The 18,243-nt window shown below is 48.7% G+C and overlaps 5 protein-coding genes across 5 annotated transcripts; 2 read left to right on the plus strand and 3 right to left on the minus strand.

The window, feature by feature from the left end:
- Positions 1 to 563: 563 nt before the first annotated feature.
- Positions 564 to 1,469, plus strand: GGS22DRAFT_186271 (Metallo-hydrolase/oxidoreductase; the record flags this gene model as incomplete). The annotated part of the gene is made up of 1 exon (XM_047964430.1): positions 564 to 1,469. One exon carries the CDS (start codon positions 564 to 566, stop codon positions 1,467 to 1,469), a length of 906 nt encoding a protein of 301 aa, XP_047821274.1.
- A 423-nt stretch (positions 1,470 to 1,892) lies between these two features.
- Positions 1,893 to 5,856, minus strand: GGS22DRAFT_157178 (uncharacterized protein). Its single transcript, XM_047960465.1, has 6 exons — positions 5,706 to 5,856; positions 5,510 to 5,648; positions 5,350 to 5,459; positions 4,913 to 5,286; positions 4,553 to 4,859; positions 1,893 to 4,499 (listed from the first exon to the last, which is right to left on the minus strand). Exons 2-6 carry the CDS (start codon positions 5,545 to 5,547, stop codon positions 2,503 to 2,505), a joined length of 2,826 nt encoding a protein of 941 aa, XP_047821275.1. The 5' UTR covers positions 5,548 to 5,648; positions 5,706 to 5,856; the 3' UTR covers positions 1,893 to 2,502.
- A 300-nt stretch (positions 5,857 to 6,156) lies between these two features.
- Positions 6,157 to 7,474, minus strand: GGS22DRAFT_157180 (ras-domain-containing protein). Its single transcript, XM_047960466.1, has 3 exons — positions 7,184 to 7,474; positions 7,060 to 7,123; positions 6,157 to 7,000 (listed from the first exon to the last, which is right to left on the minus strand). The coding sequence occupies exons 1-3, from the start codon at positions 7,256 to 7,258 to the stop codon at positions 6,438 to 6,440; spliced, it is 702 nt and encodes a 233-aa protein (XP_047821276.1). The 5' UTR covers positions 7,259 to 7,474; the 3' UTR covers positions 6,157 to 6,437.
- A 357-nt stretch (positions 7,475 to 7,831) lies between these two features.
- On the plus strand, positions 7,832 to 9,825 carry GGS22DRAFT_186274 (Krr1-domain-containing protein; the record flags this gene model as incomplete). The annotated part of the gene is made up of 2 exons (XM_047964431.1): positions 7,832 to 7,970; positions 8,033 to 9,825. The coding sequence occupies 2 exons, from the start codon at positions 7,832 to 7,834 to the stop codon at positions 9,823 to 9,825; spliced, it is 1,932 nt and encodes a 643-aa protein (XP_047821277.1).
- Positions 9,826 to 11,106: 1,281 nt separating this feature from the next.
- GGS22DRAFT_178554 (zinc finger transcription factor 1) lies at positions 11,107 to 14,296 on the minus strand (the record flags this gene model as incomplete). The annotated part of the gene is made up of 2 exons (XM_047963587.1): positions 11,107 to 13,297; positions 13,383 to 14,296. 2 exons carry the CDS (start codon positions 14,294 to 14,296, stop codon positions 11,107 to 11,109), a joined length of 3,105 nt encoding a protein of 1,034 aa, XP_047821278.1.
- Between the last annotated feature and the right edge of the window lie 3,947 nt (positions 14,297 to 18,243).

The following is an 18,243-nucleotide window of genomic DNA, read 5'->3' on the forward strand; positions in this document are numbered from 1 at the left end:
CTCATCCAAACACCGGAGGCGGGCCATGAAAGAAACTCCGTGATTACTATAGGATCCCGTCGACGTTTATATACAGATCTAAGTCGCTGGACCGGTAATATATGACGAACATTTGATCTCTTTTATTTCCGAAGAAAAAGTTAGGCGACTTTTTAAAATCGATGCTATTAACTTACCTAAGATAAGAGAATTTGTCCTGTTATCTCGGCAGTTCCGACGGAGTTGGTCACCGGCTCTTCGGTACTTTGGGTCCGTGTCGCGGGCCGGGGTTTAGTAACGAATCTTGATCTCCGATCATTTTAGTCTGAACCTTGAATCGTAATGGAGTCGCGATCATGACGTGAAAAGTCTAGCTCGCGTCCTAGGCCCGTGCCGGGTCCCAACCGGCGACATTAAGCCGCCGACGGCCCATACAGTCCATCCGATCATCATTCTAGCGTCAATCAATTGCTAGGTAAAATGAGTTTTCCAGTCGCCCCCTTTAAATAATATATTCCATAGACACGACCAAACACCACATCGAAACATTCCCATCCTCACACACTCCCCCACCAACCCCCAAAATGGCCAAACCACCAGCCAACACCGGCGTCGCCCTGACATTCATGTCAACAGGAACCGTCCAAATCCGGCAACTAATGAAAAACCAACCCATGACCAACCGCAACGTAACAATGCGTCGACTCCGCGCCATGACCGACCCGCACTGGTCGTCCGACCTGCCCATCGGGGTCTTCCTAATCACGCACCCCAACGGGCCCATCCTCTTCGACACGGGCGAATCACCCTGCTGCAACGACCCAGGCTTCCACCCCTTCTACAGCCCCATCAAGCTCTTCAGCCGCACGCGCGTGGCCAAAGAAGACGGCATCGTATCACAACTCCGCGCGCAGGGCGTCGAGCCGAAAGACTTACAGGCCATCGTGCTCAGCCACCTGCACGGCGACCACGCCGGCGGGCTCGAGGACCTCGCGAAGGCGGCCCCGGAGGTCCCCGTGTACGTCAGCGCGGCCCACTGGAAGGTCTTCGGCAACAGCCCCGTGTCCGCCACGATAGCAGGCTGCAACCCGCAGCGGTGGCCGCCGGACTTCGCGCCACGACTGCTTGGCAACGCGGACGGGGCCGTCGGGCCGTGGGAGAAATCGACGAAGTTAACTGCGGACGGACGGGTGCTGGTTGTTGATACGCCCGGACATGTGCCGGGACATGTATCCCTGATCGTGCGGGGAGATAATGAGGATGGGACGCAGACGACGTATTTTTTGCCTGGTGACGCGACGTATGGGCTGGATCTGCTGGACTTGGAGGAGCCGGATGGTATTAATGATGATCCCGTGACGGCGCTGAAAAGTCTGCTGCTGATTAAGGAGTTTGCGCGCCAGGGCGATGTGGTGGTGTTGCCGAGCCATGATGCGGATACGCCGCGGTTGTTGAGGGATCGGGTTGTTTATAAACCTAAGGATCCGTAGCCCGCCATCGATCTTTTGAGTTATGATACACCGGCTCCGACGGGACATTGGATTATCTAAAAGCAACTTAGCTGTCTTTGGGTCGGGGAGAGTGCTATCTTTGGGCAAGATACAACGAATGGGTGTTGATGTTCTGTATATTCTTGTGCGACTTGGAGTACTCTGGTTTTGGTTGAGATCTACTACTATCTAATATGTATCTATATAAATTGAAAATTAATTAATTGTGTCCTCTTTCACCGGTCGAAATGTCTCAAGCCTGCCTGTAATCTATATTCCCAAGCCACAAGTAAGCTCTAGTCTTCAGGCGGGTTAGCTGTAGGTTGTGATACACGACTTAGTACTTTGTACTGTTCTCTATTAATACCATTACATTTATCACGATAGAAGACCACGAGAAGGCTTTAAATACCTACCCTTAGCATTTAGAGAATCTAGCAACATCTCTACTTCGTCCATATCACCCATCTAGATCACCCGCATAAAAAACTACGACGAAAAGTAGAAAGATACACGTATCAATTAAATGCTACGGCCTTCCTTCCCCCCTAGTGATTTCTGTCCACTCCTATTGGCGCCACCCGTCAATCTTGCGACCCCTTTTGCTTTTTTGCGCCTCAGTCCTCTCAGCTACCTGATAGGTACGTTGATCCGGTTCTAGCGGAACAAAAATGTCGGTGCTGCCAAACTAATCGGTGCAGTAACGTGTAATGTATTTGATTTTTTTTATCAGTCCTCCCCTGCCCACCCTCTTCCGGTACCAATGAATGCTCTCCGAGTTGGAAACGTCTTCGAATGCAGTAGTGTACAGTCCTGGAACGTAAAGCGTGAATCTGATTTTAGACCTCTTCCACCCCTTAGGTAATCCGTAGTAGAGAAAGAGTTCCAGAAAAGCCAAGGAGGCTTTATATTGGAAGATTAAAAAGGTTTAGCTAAAGGACCAACTTTTTGAGAGGTGTCTCCTTCGTTATTAATGACCCCTGCGTGATCGACGGTGCGCCTTTCGATGCCGACTAGAATCTGTTCTAGGTTCCTAATTCCATCTCCGATCCTCGCGCTCAGCCTCTAACCGTCTCATACGGTCCTCCCCATCCTCTATATTGACGGCCTCGCTCCGGCGACTTTTTCGACGGCTGCCGCGGTCGTCACCTGCGTCTCGACTACGCTTCACGCCTGAAGTGCGACCGGCTATAGTTGCCATTCGTTGCGCTTCCTTCAGGAGACGTTCGCGGTCGCGGGCTTCACGCTCTAGGGTATGTGGGTCTTTCGTAGGGGCTCCGGACGCAGATTTCTGGCCGGCGACAGAGGATTGGGAAGGGCGTCGGGATGATTCGCTTTCGCGTCTGTTTGCATTAGAGGATTTGCTACTTGCGCCCTTAATCTCGAGTCCGGTGCCCTGCTTGCTACTAGATCCTTTGATAGAGAAGTTGCTTCGAGGTCCAGTAGGGGGGTTGAAGGTTTTATCTGAAGATTCTATTGGTGTTGGTAGGGCACTGGAGTTTTTACTGCCGCGACGCTGACGATCTTCGTCATGATCGCGGGTGAGGTCTTTCGTACGGTCCTTCTCTCGGTCCCTTTCCCGGCCTTTCTCTCGTTCGTAATCCTGGTCGCGATCGCGGTGAGACCTATGCCCGGACTTCCTATGCCGATCGTAGTCACTACCTTTTTCGGTATCGCGGTCTCGACGTTTCTCATCACGGTCGCGACGACTTCGGTGGTCTGAACGCCTATGTTCACGGTCACCAGGAGAAGCGGACCGTGAGCGGTCATCATGCTTCCCATCTCTCGATCGACCTCTGTAGTCATCGTCATCTCTAGTTGATTGCCTTCTGCTCTTATGTTTGCGGCGGCGGCGACCGCCATCACGATCATCGTCCGTAACTGATGGCGAGCGATGATGTCTATGCTTACGAGCCTCCTTACGATCCTTGCTGCGGCTGCGACTCCTGGACCGGCTCTTGGATACAGTGTGCACCCTAGAATTGTCACGATCTCCATCATGAGGATGCCCCTTGCTCTTCTCATCTTCAGCATGTTCTCGATCACGTTCACGATGGTGTCGATCCTTGTCTCTAGAAGAAAGCAGAGAACTACTCCGCGACTTTGCTTTATCTGCTACCGGACTTGCCACAATCGTAGGATTAGTACGTGAAGTTGGGCTCCTCTCGTCACCGATAAAACCACGTGCTCTTAGATGATGAAGACTAGTGTTAGGGAGGCCCTGCCTCATAGCTTTAGGCCCAGTAGGAGCATTCAACGGTCTATCCGGAACCGTAGTTTGGATATGCAATGGGCCAGCATTTCCGCGAGAGGGACCTTGAGGAGCTGAATGTTGATCTCTAGAAGATACATCACCCTTGTCATTTGCAGGATCGCCCTGCACGGATTGAGAGCCGTTCTCCTTGGTCACTTGTTCCGAAGTCTCCGGTCCGGATCCATTACCAGCGGCATGATCTGTATTATCATGGGTACCTTCCGTTTCGGCGTGTTCAGTTACCCCGGCGTTTGGTGCATCCGCATCAGCGTCGGGTCGGATTGCTCGGCCAAACTCATCAACGTTACCGGATGTCTGGTCTGCTACTTGGGAGTCGTCCACTGTTTGTTGGCCGTCATTATTACCAGAGAATTGATGGCCATGTCCGGCCCAACCTGCGTTTGAGTTATATCCATGATTATAACCACCACGGCCGTAGCCGCCGTAGAAGCCTCGGCCTCGGCCTCTTCCTCGATAACCTCCGTAGTGGCCACGGCGATATTCATTGAACTGGTTGTGATGGCCATAATTACCTGAATTGAAGCCTGTACGGAAGCCAGCATTAAAGTTGCCAAAGTCACCATTTCCCATTCCAGGAGCATTTGGATTGAAATTATCTTGGCCGACGTTCCATGATTGCTGTCCGTTCCAGTCATTGTTTCCGCCATTGAATCCATTCATGCCCATGTTCATGTTCATGCCGTTCATGCCCATGCCCTGCGCACCAAAGCCTCCATTCATCATCATATTCTGCATCGCCATAGGGTCCATCATTCCTAGGTGATTGAAGTTAGTCATTAATTCATATATTGGGAAGGAAGTTTCTCACCCATCATGGGAAACGTGCCAAAAGCAGCTGGGTTCATCCCATTTTGCATGGCCATCATCATTTGCATCTGACTTAGGTCTCCGTTGCCGAAGTTCATGAAATTGCCGTTCATCGAGTCGAAACCGGTACCCATGCCAGACTGCACTTGCTGGCCGTTCTCGTTCTCGTCGTCGCCCTCGCCCTGGTCGCCCCCTTGGGTTTCTTCTACCGTTGCACCATCCTGGCCTTCTTGTTCATGGGGGACGATTGCCTTGGACTCTTCGCCTTCGGCGGCTTGCTCTTGTGCCTGCCCATTCGGCTGGGTGCCCTAGAGTTGGAGTTAGATAAAATCTTAGAAATGTGGAATATTAATAGGCCTACCTCTTCAGGCTGAGCATTGTTGTCCGGTTTCGGATCGGCCACTGGTCCCTCTTCTGACTCAGCCGCAGCAGGCTGTGCCGCAGATTCAGCAGGTTGGGGCTCCGCGCTAGGTTGTACAGCAGGAGCGATGCTCGTAGAAGGCTGTTCGGCAGGTGTGCGTGTCTGGGTCGGAGCGGCAGCGGGAGCAGGAGTATCTTGCGCAGGAGTAGTCGGAGTAGACCCGTTGGTCTTGGGTCGAGCACTCTCTCGCTTCTTCTCCTCAGTCTTCAAGAAGACTCTAATGGTAGTTCTAAGTGATTTGTAGATGGTGCAATCCGACGCCGAAACTGGTGAGTGTTCGCAGACTGGGCAGGATGAGGGTAGAGTGGATTGACCTGTAATTCATTAGTACATTGAGCATCTAAAGAGAACATATAAAAGATAATATTAAAACATACACTTGTCGCATATAGCGGTCTCACAACAGGGCAACCGAAAAGCGTTGACAGCTAATTTGCTACACACCGCGCATCGCAACTTAGTAGGTAGTTCGGCTGGTGTGAGTGAACTAAGAACATTAGCTATCTAGGCATCGCTAAAGCTTCTTCGAATACATACTTGGCTAGCTCAAGCTGAGCTTCTGTCAGCGCCGCCATTTTAGGAAAGGAAGGCGTTGCAGACGGATGTTTTGGTGGACATATGGTAGATGATGATGTAGAGGGATATGAGGAGATTTGGGATTGGTGGCGCGAGAAACCTAATGGGTACGAAATTAGTTCTATGCAAGACGGACGACGCGGTAGATGAAAAAAACCTAAAAAATAGGCGCGCGTCACAGTCGTGAAAATGACAACATTTGGATAGAAAAAATAAGTTGAGTAGAAACTAGGAACAAAAAGATGGTGGAGATGGCAGTTTTGTTCTTAGCAAAAATTGTAGTACTACGCGCAAACGCCTGATATGGAGTTCTAACTTTGCTTAGAGTTAGAGTTTATGTTGGTGGGTCCAGCTACACATGTATTTAACCGGTTTTTATTCCAAGTTGATGTAGTATGTATTAATGTGCTATAAACCATGCTTTTACAGAGGTTTAAGCACTTAACGTGGTAATGGTTACCAAGAATCAGCCATCGACATGAAGCATTCCAAGCATTTCAATACCTTACTGTATTATTCCGGGAGTTTCTGTATTTTCTGTAATCTATATGACATCGATTTCTACCAATCATCGGATAATCAAACTCTTAAATGCTGCAGTTAAGCGTCAGGAAGGGTTACAGCCGACTCGCGTGTCACTCTACACTCATTTCATTTGTCACAAAGCAACTAGTTTGCTTCAAGAGTCGTACCGGATTGCATGTAAAGGTTTAAAATAGATAGGTAATTCACTCTTCGGAAACAGCAGCCCAGATACCAAATCCCAAACGCTCCATATTACAAGGTAAAATGTAGTCATGACCATAAGTGATGGAAAACCTCATCCTCATTCATCTACACTCCTCCGTCCTGGTCTTTCTGCGCCCTCCTCTTCGTACAATTAGCATAATCAGCACGCGCATCCTTCCTTTGCTGCTTCTCGAGGTCCGTTCAAATTCACTCTCTGCTCCTCACCGCCTCGGTTCGCCGCACTAGAGGCACCAGGGCCTCTCGTGCTCTTCAATGATGTCTCGGGGATAGCGTTCGCAATTGCGGTGAAGACCTCCGTAACATTGTAACCGGTTTTCGCACTGGTCTCGAAGAATAACAGGTTCTCCTCTTCAGCATACGTCTTTGCTTCCTCTATAGAAATCTTCCGGGCGTCTCCGGACTCTTCTCCATCCGCTGCTTCGCTGTCGGCTTGACCGGATTCGCCATCACTAGTAAGATCGAGCTTGTTTCCGACAAGAGCAATAACGATGCCGGGTGATGCTTGTCTTTGCAATTCCGCTACCCAGTGCTTAGCCTTGATGAGGGATGTCGGCTTGGTGAGATCGTAAACGACGAGTGCGGCTTGGGCATTTCGGTAATACATGGGCGCTAATGAAGCAAAGCGCTCCTGGCCTGCAGTATCCCAGATCTCGAATTTGATCGTCCTCGTAGGCAAGTTACATTTCTGTGTCAAGAAGGCGGCTATATGAGATTAGCTCGGAGTTGCTTGGAATGGTAGTTGAGTTTGATTAATAACTTACCACCAATGGTGGGTTCCTTGTTCTCCTGAAAGTCGTTGTTTACGAATCGCAAGACAAGAGAAGACTAGAAATCAGTTAGTAACGTAATTCCCGAGATGAAATTGGTATTTTGGAAGAACCATACCTTTCCTACAGCTGCCTCGCCAAGCAGTACCAGCTTGACACTGCTGCTCGGTTTAGGAGCATTCGAGTCGGCCATTTCGCTATGAGTGTCTATTGGAACAGAATAACGCGATAAAGATCTAGATGTTGAATGCAAAGAGTTCTAGAACTTATAGAAAGCAGACCGATCGTAGACGGTTTTGAACTTGGAGGAAAACGATCGCATGCAATGGTTCGGTTCCTGAAGTGGGTTGTTAGAGTTAGATGATTAAGGTGGTAGGCAGATGGATTCAATGAATGTATCGAATCAGGAATGACGACGCAAGGTTCGGAGAAGACCCAGCAGGCGCAAGCATTAATACAATTAATAAACTTAGCTAATCCTGAAATGGTTAGTGCCTGCACAAGTCGCCACGGAATATTGGCGGGCCGACACCGCCAAAAAGTTCAACGCCCCTCTATCACTAAATTAGTGCGGCAGAAAAAAAAAGTTGCTGTAGTTCCAAGGTTAGCTGCATCCGTTTTGCGATCACTCTGTCGTTGTACTATTTCATCACCAGAGCGTCGCAACATCCAATAAATGTGGATTTGCTGCCGGGTTTGATCTATTTTTGTTTGGAATACATTTTTACAAACCAAACAGAAATTTGCCGTAGCTTGCGAATTCAAGATGGCGGCCTCCGACAGTCACAAGAAACGCTTGTTTGACGACAGTGACGATGAATCGGATGGAGGTGTTAAGCTACAAATCAATTCCGAATATGCCAAAAGATTTGAGCATAACAAGAAGCGCGAAGAAATGCACAGACGTAAGTTGTTCATCGACTTTACTAACTTTATTACTTCTAATAGACTAACTAAACTACCATAGTGGAGGAAAAATACAAGTCAAAGCAGTCGAGTGGAGACAAATCAAAAGCAGGCAATGATGAAGATGATGACTCCTCATCGGACGAGACGGAAGATGAAAATGGATTCTTAGCTACCGAAGACCTTGACGCCGAGATATCTGCCACCCTCCAAGCAATCAAGAATAAAGACCCCCGCGTCTACGATACCAAGACCACATTCTACAAGTCAATAGACGAGAGCGCAACGGCAGAAGATACGTCGGCGAATGAAAAGAAGGAGAAACCTGTCTTCCTGAAAGATTACCACAGAGAAAAGATCCTCCGAGGAGATACTGGAGCTGATTTTGATAATGTGAAAGAACCTCCGCAAACATACACACAAGAACAAGACGACTTGAAAAAGTCTATTAAGGATGAGATCAAAGCGCAACTTGAAGCGGGCGATGACGCCGAAAGTAGCGACAGCGACGAGGACTTCTTGAAGGCTAAAGAGGAGACAAGAACCGCCCCCGAAAACGGCATTCATCCATCCAGAGCTGGGAAAATCAAGGCCCCGAAACCCGACGTCACAGACGCCGACAAGGATCCGGAGCTGTTCCTTTCAAATTTCATGGCCTCCCGCGCTTGGGTAGAAGAGGATGCCACCGGTTGGAAAGCGTTCGAGTCTGACGAGGGCGAAGACGAAAAAGCAGATGAATGGGAAGCCGCATACAATCTACGCTTCGAAGACCCGAACAAGAGCAACGAGGTACTAAAATCATATTCCCGTGACGTTGTCGCCGCACGCTCGGTCAGACGAGAGGACAAGACCGCGCGCAAGAAGCAACGTGAGATGGAGCGCGAAAAACTAGAAGACGAGAAGCAAAAGAGGAAAGAAGAGAAAGCACGTCTACGTCGCTTGAAGCTTGACGAGGCCGAGGGCAAGTTGAAGAAGATAAAGAAAGCCGCCGGTCTATCAGGCAAGACTCTGCAGGACGAGGAATGGCAAAAACTACTTGAAGACGCCTGGGAAAATGACAAGTGGGAAGATCACCTACGGAAGACCTTCGATGAGCAGTACTATGCTGCGGCTGAGGAGGAAGTATCCGATGATGAAGACGAAGACGGCGCCAATACCAAGAAATCGAAGAAGGTCAAGAAACCCAAGTGGGATGACGATATCGACATCAAAGACTTAATCCCCGACTTCGATGACGAGGAACGTCCTAAGATTACTCTTACCGACGACGAGCAGGACGAGGAAGATAACGAGGACGAAGATGCGCCCACTGCTAAGCGGCAAAAATCTAGCAAGGAGCGCAAGCGAGAAAAGCTCGCAAGTCAGAAAGAAGTGCGACAAGAACGAGCCAAGCTTGAAGCCTTCGTCGACGCGAAGATGGAAATCGACGATCCAGAAATCCTCGGCGGCAGCTCCTCTTCAAGAAATAAGGGCTCATCGTCAACCTTCGCCTACCGCGAAACGCGACCCGAGTCCTTCGGCCTAACCACACGCGACATCCTCATGGCCTCCGACGCGGACCTCAACCAATACGCCGGGTTGAAAAAGCTAGCCCACTTCCGCCCGCAAGATAAGCAATCCAAGGACCGCAAGCGTCTCGGCAAGAAAGCCCGTCTACGGCAATGGCGCAAAGAGACCTTCGGTCCCGAATTCGAGAGAGAACCGCCCGCGTACAACCCCGGCGGAGCGGGTGCCGCAGAGGAGCCGAGAGCCCAGGAAGCCGGCACCAGCAATATAATCGAAGGCGGCTCGAAGAAGAAGCGCAAGCGATCGGGCAGAAGCAAGAAAGCCGGGAAAGAGGAGGTAGTCGCGTAGAGCCCAACAGCCAATCTTAATTCAATTCAATCCAATTTCTCAACCTATCACATTTCCCAATACATGCCTAGCACCTACCAAATCTCGAATTCCCCAGTTCCCAATCGTGCGGTCCTTGTTTTCGGCAGAGCATCTCGGTAGATAAAAGGACAATAAAAAGTTCGATACCCCAGATCTATCTAGTACCTAGTATGGATGTAATTAGTATAAGAATCACGTTAGATCTCAGCTGCCAACCCTTCGTAAAATCGTACCAACGCCCCCCAACTCCCGCTGCCGGCACCCGAAAGCTGGGCGCGATCAGCCCCTGTCTTTGCTCCGCTGGGCGAGCGCTGGCCCCAAAATGGCGCGGTATCGTACCACTAAAAGGAACAGCATCGCAGATCCCCGAACACGCCAGATCGTTCATTTCATTGTTATAACTAAGTATCAGGAGCCGTGCCGTCATAAGGTAAGAAGCAGAAGCAGTAACAAGTAAAAGTTTTATTCGATTTTGTTTATATTTATCGGAAAAGTCCCCCCCTCTCGCTTTTATCTTCGTTTCGTCGCGCCGTTCGTTATCAGGTAGCATCATTCATACCAACATACCGACAAATGCAACGCTACAGAAAAAGGGCCATCCATGGTTATGGGTGGGAAACAAACTGCTCCATATTGGGAATTTCCAACCCTCTCGACTCCTCGGGAAACCCCCATTCCCAAGCTTCCTTCCTATGACAAAACAGCAACACGGAGAGAGATACAAAGATATATAGACAAAACAACGAGCGCAAAGACAGCTTAGCCAAGAAATAACAGATGTAGGCGCAGCAGCTTTCTTCCCTTTTAACCCCATTCCGCCCCCCCAGTTCCCCTCCGACAAGCAAAAAAAGAGTCTTAAATATTCAACTCCGTTTCCTGTCTGTCTGGCCGACCCATTGAGATGAGAGAAAAAAATTCCGCAAGATCGAGAAGGACATGCCCCCCTTGGTCCTTAAGATGCATTCCAAAAATGTACAAATAAAAAAGTGAAGGTACGTATACGTCATCCATCGTTGGCGGAATAAGAAAACCGTCGCTTTCGTTACCCTCCTTCCCCCGTCTTAAGGATATATACTACAATGATGTAAGTAAATGTATGTATATATCAACCAAATAGCCAGCACAGATATATAGTATGGGTCGATCCATCACCATAGCATGGTGATTCAGTTACACGAGGATAGTTCCCATGCAGGTCTGCCCCCATTTTCGTCATGTACAAGGTCAGATGCATGACGTGAACGCCTCCATCCGACTATCTTATCGGCCTCCCCTACGCAGGCCTAGCCCAGCCCCCGGAGTATGGACACCGGGACTAAACATCCCGAATCCATCAACGCCACCTAAGCCACCCAGCTCTTGGCCAAGTTCCGGTGGCTCCATGTTGAATGGCATAAACCATGCAGAAGAGGGTTCAGCAACAAACCCGCCGGGCAGGCCCTCGTGGTGATGGTTTGGCCCTTCACCCGAACCTCCATTTGACCCATTCGCGTGGTGGCCCCTGCTCGAATTATTGCCATTCCCAGCCAACGCGTCCCAATCCATAATCGCCTCAGGACCGCTGATTGTAGAAGGATCCATCCCACCATATGCGTTGAATACAAGCTGTCGATCAAGCTGTGGCAGCATCCCGGCCGAATTATTCGAGAGGGACAGCGAAAGAAGGTCTGGGTTGTAGAACCCGTGGTGCTGATGACCATGACCGTGCTGGAACCCGCCGACGGTAACAGGGCTGATCGGTGACAGGGCGTGATAGTTCGCTGCTGGCATTTGTGAGCGTCCATGTGCGAGATTGGGGTTGAAGGAGATAGGCCCACTGTTTTGTCCGTTCAGGCGGTAATTTCGCTGAGCCTGTACTCTTTGCTGTTGCGCCTGCTGGATGCGCTGGATCTGTTCGGGAATGCTACCGGCGCTGAGGTCGGTGAGAAGGGGTTCGAGTTGCTGCTGTTCGCCACGCGACGATATGCTACCTTTCTTCGCTATCGACTTTCGCTTCATCAAGGGCGGTCTACTTGTTCCGTTATTCTCACGTACTTCACCTGTACTTTGCGGCGGCGAGAGTTGCGTAAAGAACTCTTCCACCGTGTGCAGTTCGGCTTTCTGTTCAAGAACTGCATCTTCGCCTGTTTCCTTCTTTTTGAAGGAGGCAGGTTCGACAAATTCTGGTTGAGATACGCCGTGCGGATATCTATCAAACCAATCTCCATACTGGAAAATTGGCGATGCTGCGGGGTTGTCATTAGCTGGTGTACCTTGTCGCGCAGCATCAGCACACGTCTTATACTGCTCGCGTAGATTTTCTGCCATAAAGTGGAACATCCCCCAGTAACGTTTCATTTTTGAGAGGAACTTGACGTTTATTGCCAGATTCTTCTTTGCCGAGACTTCCACGGCTGAATTTCCGGAGAAAATGCCGAATATGTGAACGGTACTCGATAGGAACGCGCAATATCCCACGAAAGGCGCCGTGATCATGTAATGTTCTGCATCCTTCAGCAGTTCGGAAATCCTGTTAGCAGCAGCAAATGCTTTTGCTCCCGCCTGTGTGATAAAAGTCTTGGGGACGTCCGTATTCGACAAGCCGCCCGGAGAGGAGACAGCAAATCGATTCATGAATAAGACGTTCTGTTGTATGGATATGTGCAAAAACACAAATTGGTTGGCCATTCCTTCGGTTTGGTGTAGATGGAGATTTTCGGCGCTGTATTTCAGCCCGTCTGGTAGGTTATCGGCGAAGTCTTCAGCTTGTTTGACCAGAGCGGTATATTCGGAATCAGTTTCCCACATCGGTTGCTCATCTGTATCCTTTCCTCCTTGGTTCAAGAAATTTATTATTCTTCCCCATAAGGCGATGGAGCGGACCATGTATGCTGCTACGCCCATGTTGTCTTTGGCATCAGAGAGTTGACCTTCGTCGGTCGGCACTGGGTGAGGGATTTGGCCTTGCAAATCTTCAGTTGGTCCCGGCATATCGAGCTGGAAGAGTTTCTCCTTGATTGGTAGCTGGATCTTGACTGTTTCTTCCTTTATAAACATAGGTCGGTCTGTCCCTGATGAATTAAACCTATCCATTAGAAAACAGGCCCACATTGTACGCCTTCGGATTTCGCGATCGATAAAACTAAGCTGCTTCGTCGGATTCAGCCGCATGGGATCATACTCTAAGTCTTTGTGCAACTGTAGTGCAAACGCCATGCGAGTGGCTTGGCCACCCAAAGCCCAGCTTCTTCCTCCATGGCATGTGCCAAATTCATGCAAACCGAGAAGCAGTAGGCAGGTTAGTATAGTGATGTTTGGCCACTCATAGCGCCTCGTCACAATATCTCGAGCCGGCGCTGCCCACTCTTCTCCTCGGAGGAAGTTATTCGTCATCGAGAACTTTGGATGGGTAGAAAAACGGGCAGAAATCGCACAGACAGAAAGTACTAAGACCGGAGGTAAGGTGCCAGCTCTATAGAGGATGATTAGTCATGGATAGCAAAATACATCAAGTACAGTAAAATAAAATAAGTGAGAGGGGAGAAGAGGGGGCATACTTCAGCTTCCTCATGTAGCTTGGTTTATGAAGGAGATGATAAGCCTGGCCATAGATATTTTCAAAGAATACATCCGCCAGGTGTTCTTGAACGTCTTTAGGCGGTAATGCCTCAGCACCCTCGTACAGAAGCTTGCTCTCTTCAGCTTCTTGCACTTGCAACGACGTGGGCTTGCCAGAGCCTTCTATCCTAGCCTTAGGTCCACTCCTAGCCCAATGATCAAGTTCTGCGCCAAATGCCTCTTCTGCTCCTCGCTTCTTCGTCGTTTGTTTTCCGGTAGGTAGAGTTCCGGGGATAGCGGGTTTCACCACGCCCCGGACAACGTTAGTAGCCGATGCATCTTGCTCTGATTTAGGTACGAGCTTGATGATTCGGTCTTCCATCCTCTTTAATCGTTTATCCAGCATGGCCATATAATCGGTCCTTGGAGCTGCTTTTCTCGTGGTGACTTTATATACACACGGGATCCGGGACCGAAGACAATGTTTACATGCTGGTTTCTCGCCTGAACAACGTATTTTCTTCCTCCGACACGCAATGCAAGCCAGAGGCAGTCTTTTTCTTTCCTTCCCTGCTTTCGTCTTTAGCTCACTCCACGCTGGTGCTGGATCGGATTTATTCTCCTTGAGCTTTCCCCCAAGGTCGGTACCATCGCTAGGGCCACCTGTCGATAGGCCAAACTCATCCGACATATTGTCTTCTAGGGAGTTAGTACCAACGTGCGGGCTCTCTTGGCTTCCATCCTCAGACTCATCGATGCTTCGTTGCCTATTTTGTTGTGAAGGGTCAATCATGGTATAAATGGTGCTGTGAGGTCCTGAGGCGGTGGAGCCCTTCCGGTCACCAATTGACGAGATTGATCCGTGACCGGGTGTGGCAAACAACTCATTCGTATGGTCTTCTAAGTCGATCATTTGGCCGGCTTCGGTCATTTCCTGGAAGGGAAAATGGAAGTCAGGAAATTGAGAGGTGTCGATCAAACCGTGCGAGGCGGCATCATTTGAGAGCGCATCGTGATGATTGTCTAAAGAAAAACCATTTAGGTCCGCCGACTCAATCGGATTGAGCTGAGGTTCCGATTTAACAACAGGTTGCGAGCCATCGATATCCGCGGATGGGAAGGACTGAACACTAAGGTGAGATTGACTAGGTGACATTTCGGGGGTTGTATGGCCCTCTTCGATCGTGGAAGAGGAAAGGGATCAACAGCGCCCAGCGTTACTCTCAACAGCTTCCAAGGTCTTGCAGCGTCTTTCAGCGTCTTCTAGTTCTTGCTATAATTTTACAGAGGGCTGAATGCAATCAATTCGAGAGTCAGCCCCGCGCGCGCGCGACCGGATATTTGGACGTCGCTCTCAGCCGGACCGAGTATGAGGGAGCAAAAACGCCAGCGCCGTGCGAGAATGTATCATGACAAACTGAAAAGCAACGCGAAGGAAGATCCTCCGTTGTAGATAGAATAGAAACTCGGGGGGTTGTTGTAAGAAGTTGTCTACATTCGACAACGGATGGCGCTGGGAGGGAAAGGTGGTAAGGTTAAGTTAGGTAGTGTAACGGGGTGCGCGCCGGTTAGATAAACGTTCTTGACATCAACCTTGGAACCTTGGAAAGCACCTGCATCTTTTTTGAGAGAACGACAAGAAGACCACAGATTGGAAACCGCTTCTCCTGCAAACCTTCTGTGGAACCCCATGCGTGTTCGGGCCATCATTGTGGGGTAATAACGCTAACCAGTATGGTTTAAGCTGATGGAGAACGGTGGATACTAGATGGACCTTGATGGGTGGGGACCACTGGGTGTTCGGGTAGGATGGAAGGCGGTACGTACTGTAACGATTACCAGCATTAACCACGAGGCTTGTTAAAGATGTACATCTCACGAGGAGACGGAGTTGATCGTATTCGGACCACGGAGTGCTACTCTTACAAACGAGCTATCATTCTTAATAATCTATGCAATTGTTTGAGGCGCACACAACGACGACTATCCTAAGAACATTTCTTGAGTAATCTCTTAGGAATATAGACATTATACTGATTGTCATTTGATGCTGGAGATACCAAATATTATTGCATAGTACTAGCGTGCGGTAGTACCCAGCATACTATGGGAGAGTCAATGCTACACGTATAATTGGTGGATAGTTGGGACTTTACCCTAAGATCCTAGCTCCATCCAGAAATGATATACTAGACTCTTCTAGCCATGCATTTCTATGGTGCTTATCCACCCAGCCACTAAGCCTTGCTGAGGATCTGTTGAATCTGTTGAAGACAACGAACCTGCTGGAGTGGGTCTTCGTTGTATCTTAGATATAATTCGTATCTTATGTACATACTAAGATTCCTAGTTACCATCTCGTTATAAATCAAGCTCGGTTTAGAAGTATAGGTGATTGCAAGTTCCTATTTGGACATGTATCTGCTACCAAAAGATATGATGTATTCGAATAGAGCAGATGTTGATAAGTAATTGTTATCAATGCCGAGTTTACGCCGTCTATTATATCTTGGTACTTATGATTTACCTATTCCATGTTTTATATGCAATTGGTATTAGCTTATTCATCCTCTAAGATCAATTTCATCTCTAGGGTCTATAAAAAAGTGGATCATCTGGCACAGCTCTCGATGCAGCTCGCGGGGCGCTCTACTTGATGCATGTGTTAGTTACATAGTGCTCTTCCAGCTAACACAGCTCCAGTCTCTAGCTGTAAGCTGGGGAAGAATTCGACTACCAATCCCTACTTCTCATGGTACCTGAGCCGCTAAGCTCCTGTGCACATCTCATGATATTTGTACGCCAGTGTAAGAGGTAGGTAGGTACGGTTGATAGCCTGATGAACTACTACTAGGTACGCCATATCCACATGTAAAGTCTCAATAGTGGTATCTAGTGTCTTCGACTATAATTCAAGATAGCATTAACAAGCGACTCATTAGTCACTTGGGCAACTTTCTCAATCCTGTTCAACTTACAATTCTTACACTAGTTCCCAACGGCCTCGTGACACATAAAGGTCTCCAATATCCATCCATTCCGGCCATTCATAGGCGAACCCGAGGTCTAGGCATCCAGCTCCTTGGGAGATCTATATGTATGTAGGTAACATGTAGGCATGAACGGGCGCAATCACCAAACTCGTCCCCAAGTTCCAACATAGCTGATATGAAGCACCCCTCAAGGTCGACTACAATACCGATTGTATTCGTCGTCCGCGTCCATCGAGAGGATGTCAATGTCATCACGCTGCATTGGCACATGTCCCTAGATCAGTGTGCAGAGGGAATTTTCATTCCAACATTTGACGTCATAATATGGAATGAATATTGATGAGCTGTTTAAAGGCGCCTCAAACGGAGTATGATATTTCAGCTGGTTGGTTCTGATTGATAAAAAAAGAAATAGTGGAACCCTCCCCCAATCCCCCCCAAGTGTTACCCCTATGTACCTAAATATGTACCTAGGTCCTACACCACCTGGCAGCTACACGAAGCTACACTTTAGAGCCTCTGGGGTATCATTAGCGTGTGGAGACAATTCAATTCTTGGCATTCTCTAGCTTCCTGTTGGCTTTGCTAAGGTAGGTCAGCATGCACTTGTAGCTTGAGGACTGAACTTGTAGAAGAAGGTGCAGGATTTTTCTTAACGATGTGCGGTGCGAATTCCCCCTCAGTTGCCTCATGTTGCTTCATGTTGCTTGCCTATTGCTTGCCCATTGCTTGCCTGGCCCTCGGAGTAAGTATAAGAGAACGCGTTATTTATTGCTCGGTGCATGATGAATGCATTGCCTACATAGGTGATTAGAGGACTAAGGTGACAGTTTGGAGATATCGAAATATCTATTCTCGACGTATTGTTGTATTATTCGCGCCTCAACATGCGCGTGGGGGATGGGGGATCGAATCGAGTAGCATGGCCGTATCTTGTATGCTGTGTCTCGTCACCCGCCACGAAATCAATCGGACATTTTAACACCCTAGACTTAGTTAGAAGTGAGGTTCTAGTTAGGGATATTATTATGTGTTTGTTATATGATTGGTTACGCTTGTCCGTAGAAGGGGGGCGTGGCTTAGGAGCAAGGGAAGTCTCAGGGATGAACTGGGATGAAGAAGAAGTTACTGTACGATGTATTAAGGAGTGGGGTCGGAGCTTGGAATTCTAGAAATTCTTATTGGTTTTCTGCTCCTTCTCTCGGCCATTTTTATGGCCGGTTGTCAATTACATGTCCACGCGGTTGACGACTTGCGCTTACCTCCATTGCGTGCATCCGCCGCGCATTCTTCGGCCGGGGGTTTCTCCTTCTTTCTCTCGAAGTCCCCTCCTAATACATATCTGCTTTTCCGAATAAAATATCAGCAATAACCTAGTAATTCCTAGCGATTAATTAATCCATTACTTCGTACCCCATCCTTCTCATCTTTCCTTTTGTTCTTGTCAGGTTTTCATCCTCCCTCTTTCGGTCTATGTCAAATCACTTAGAATATGCACAAACAGGAATGTCAGCAACAACTAAGCTCATGCCGAGCTGTTAGAAGCTCTTCAAGCTCCTGACTATCTCGATTATTTTATTATTATTCTTATTTTTTATTTATTATTTACATGATTCTTCTTGCCATGTCTTAATCACACAATCCAACCCATGTCGTCCTACCACTGGCCCGCAGGTCAGTGATGGAAACCCCGGACAGCCCGGTGCCCTACAGGAGAGTGATATTCGGATGCGAAGGCAACCATACCTTTTCCGTAGATCGTCCAGCACGACAGGACCCTAATGTTACGATGTTACTAGATAACTACTAGGCAACTAGGTAGACAAGCCTACTAGCAAGCCACATCCCGTCGCAGATCATGATGTAG

This window comes from Annulohypoxylon maeteangense, assembly GCF_022496945.1.
Source record: "Annulohypoxylon maeteangense strain CBS 123835 unplaced genomic scaffold GGS22scaffold_4, whole genome shotgun sequence".
Lineage (NCBI taxonomy): Eukaryota > Fungi > Ascomycota > Sordariomycetes > Xylariales > Hypoxylaceae > Annulohypoxylon > Annulohypoxylon maeteangense.

What these genes read in the sequence shown, in the direction of transcription:
- GGS22DRAFT_157178 (XM_047960465.1), bottom strand. Translation starts at nt 5,547, where the DNA reads ATGGCGGCGCTGACAGAAGCTCAGCTTGAGCTAGCCAA. An exon ending in GCTCAGCTTGAGCTAGCCAA is followed by an intron (nt 5,460 to 5,509) that starts GTATGTATTCGA and finishes TAATGTTCTTAG; the next exon opens with TTCACTCACACCAGCCGAAC. An exon ending in ACAATGCTCAGCCTGAAGAG is followed by an intron (nt 4,860 to 4,912) that starts GTAGGCCTATTA and finishes CTCCAACTCTAG; the next exon opens with GGCACCCAGCCGAATGGGCA.
- GGS22DRAFT_157180 (XM_047960466.1), bottom strand. Translation starts at nt 7,258, where the DNA reads ATGGCCGACTCGAATGCTCCTAAACCGAGCAGCAGTGTCAAGCTGGTA. An exon ending in GCGAGGCAGCTGTAGGAAAG is followed by an intron (nt 7,124 to 7,183) that starts GTATGGTTCTTC and finishes ACTGATTTCTAG; the next exon opens with TCTTCTCTTGTCTTGCGATT. An exon ending in CAAGGAACCCACCATTGGTG is followed by an intron (nt 7,001 to 7,059) that starts GTAAGTTATTAA and finishes AATCTCATATAG; the next exon opens with CCGCCTTCTTGACACAGAAA.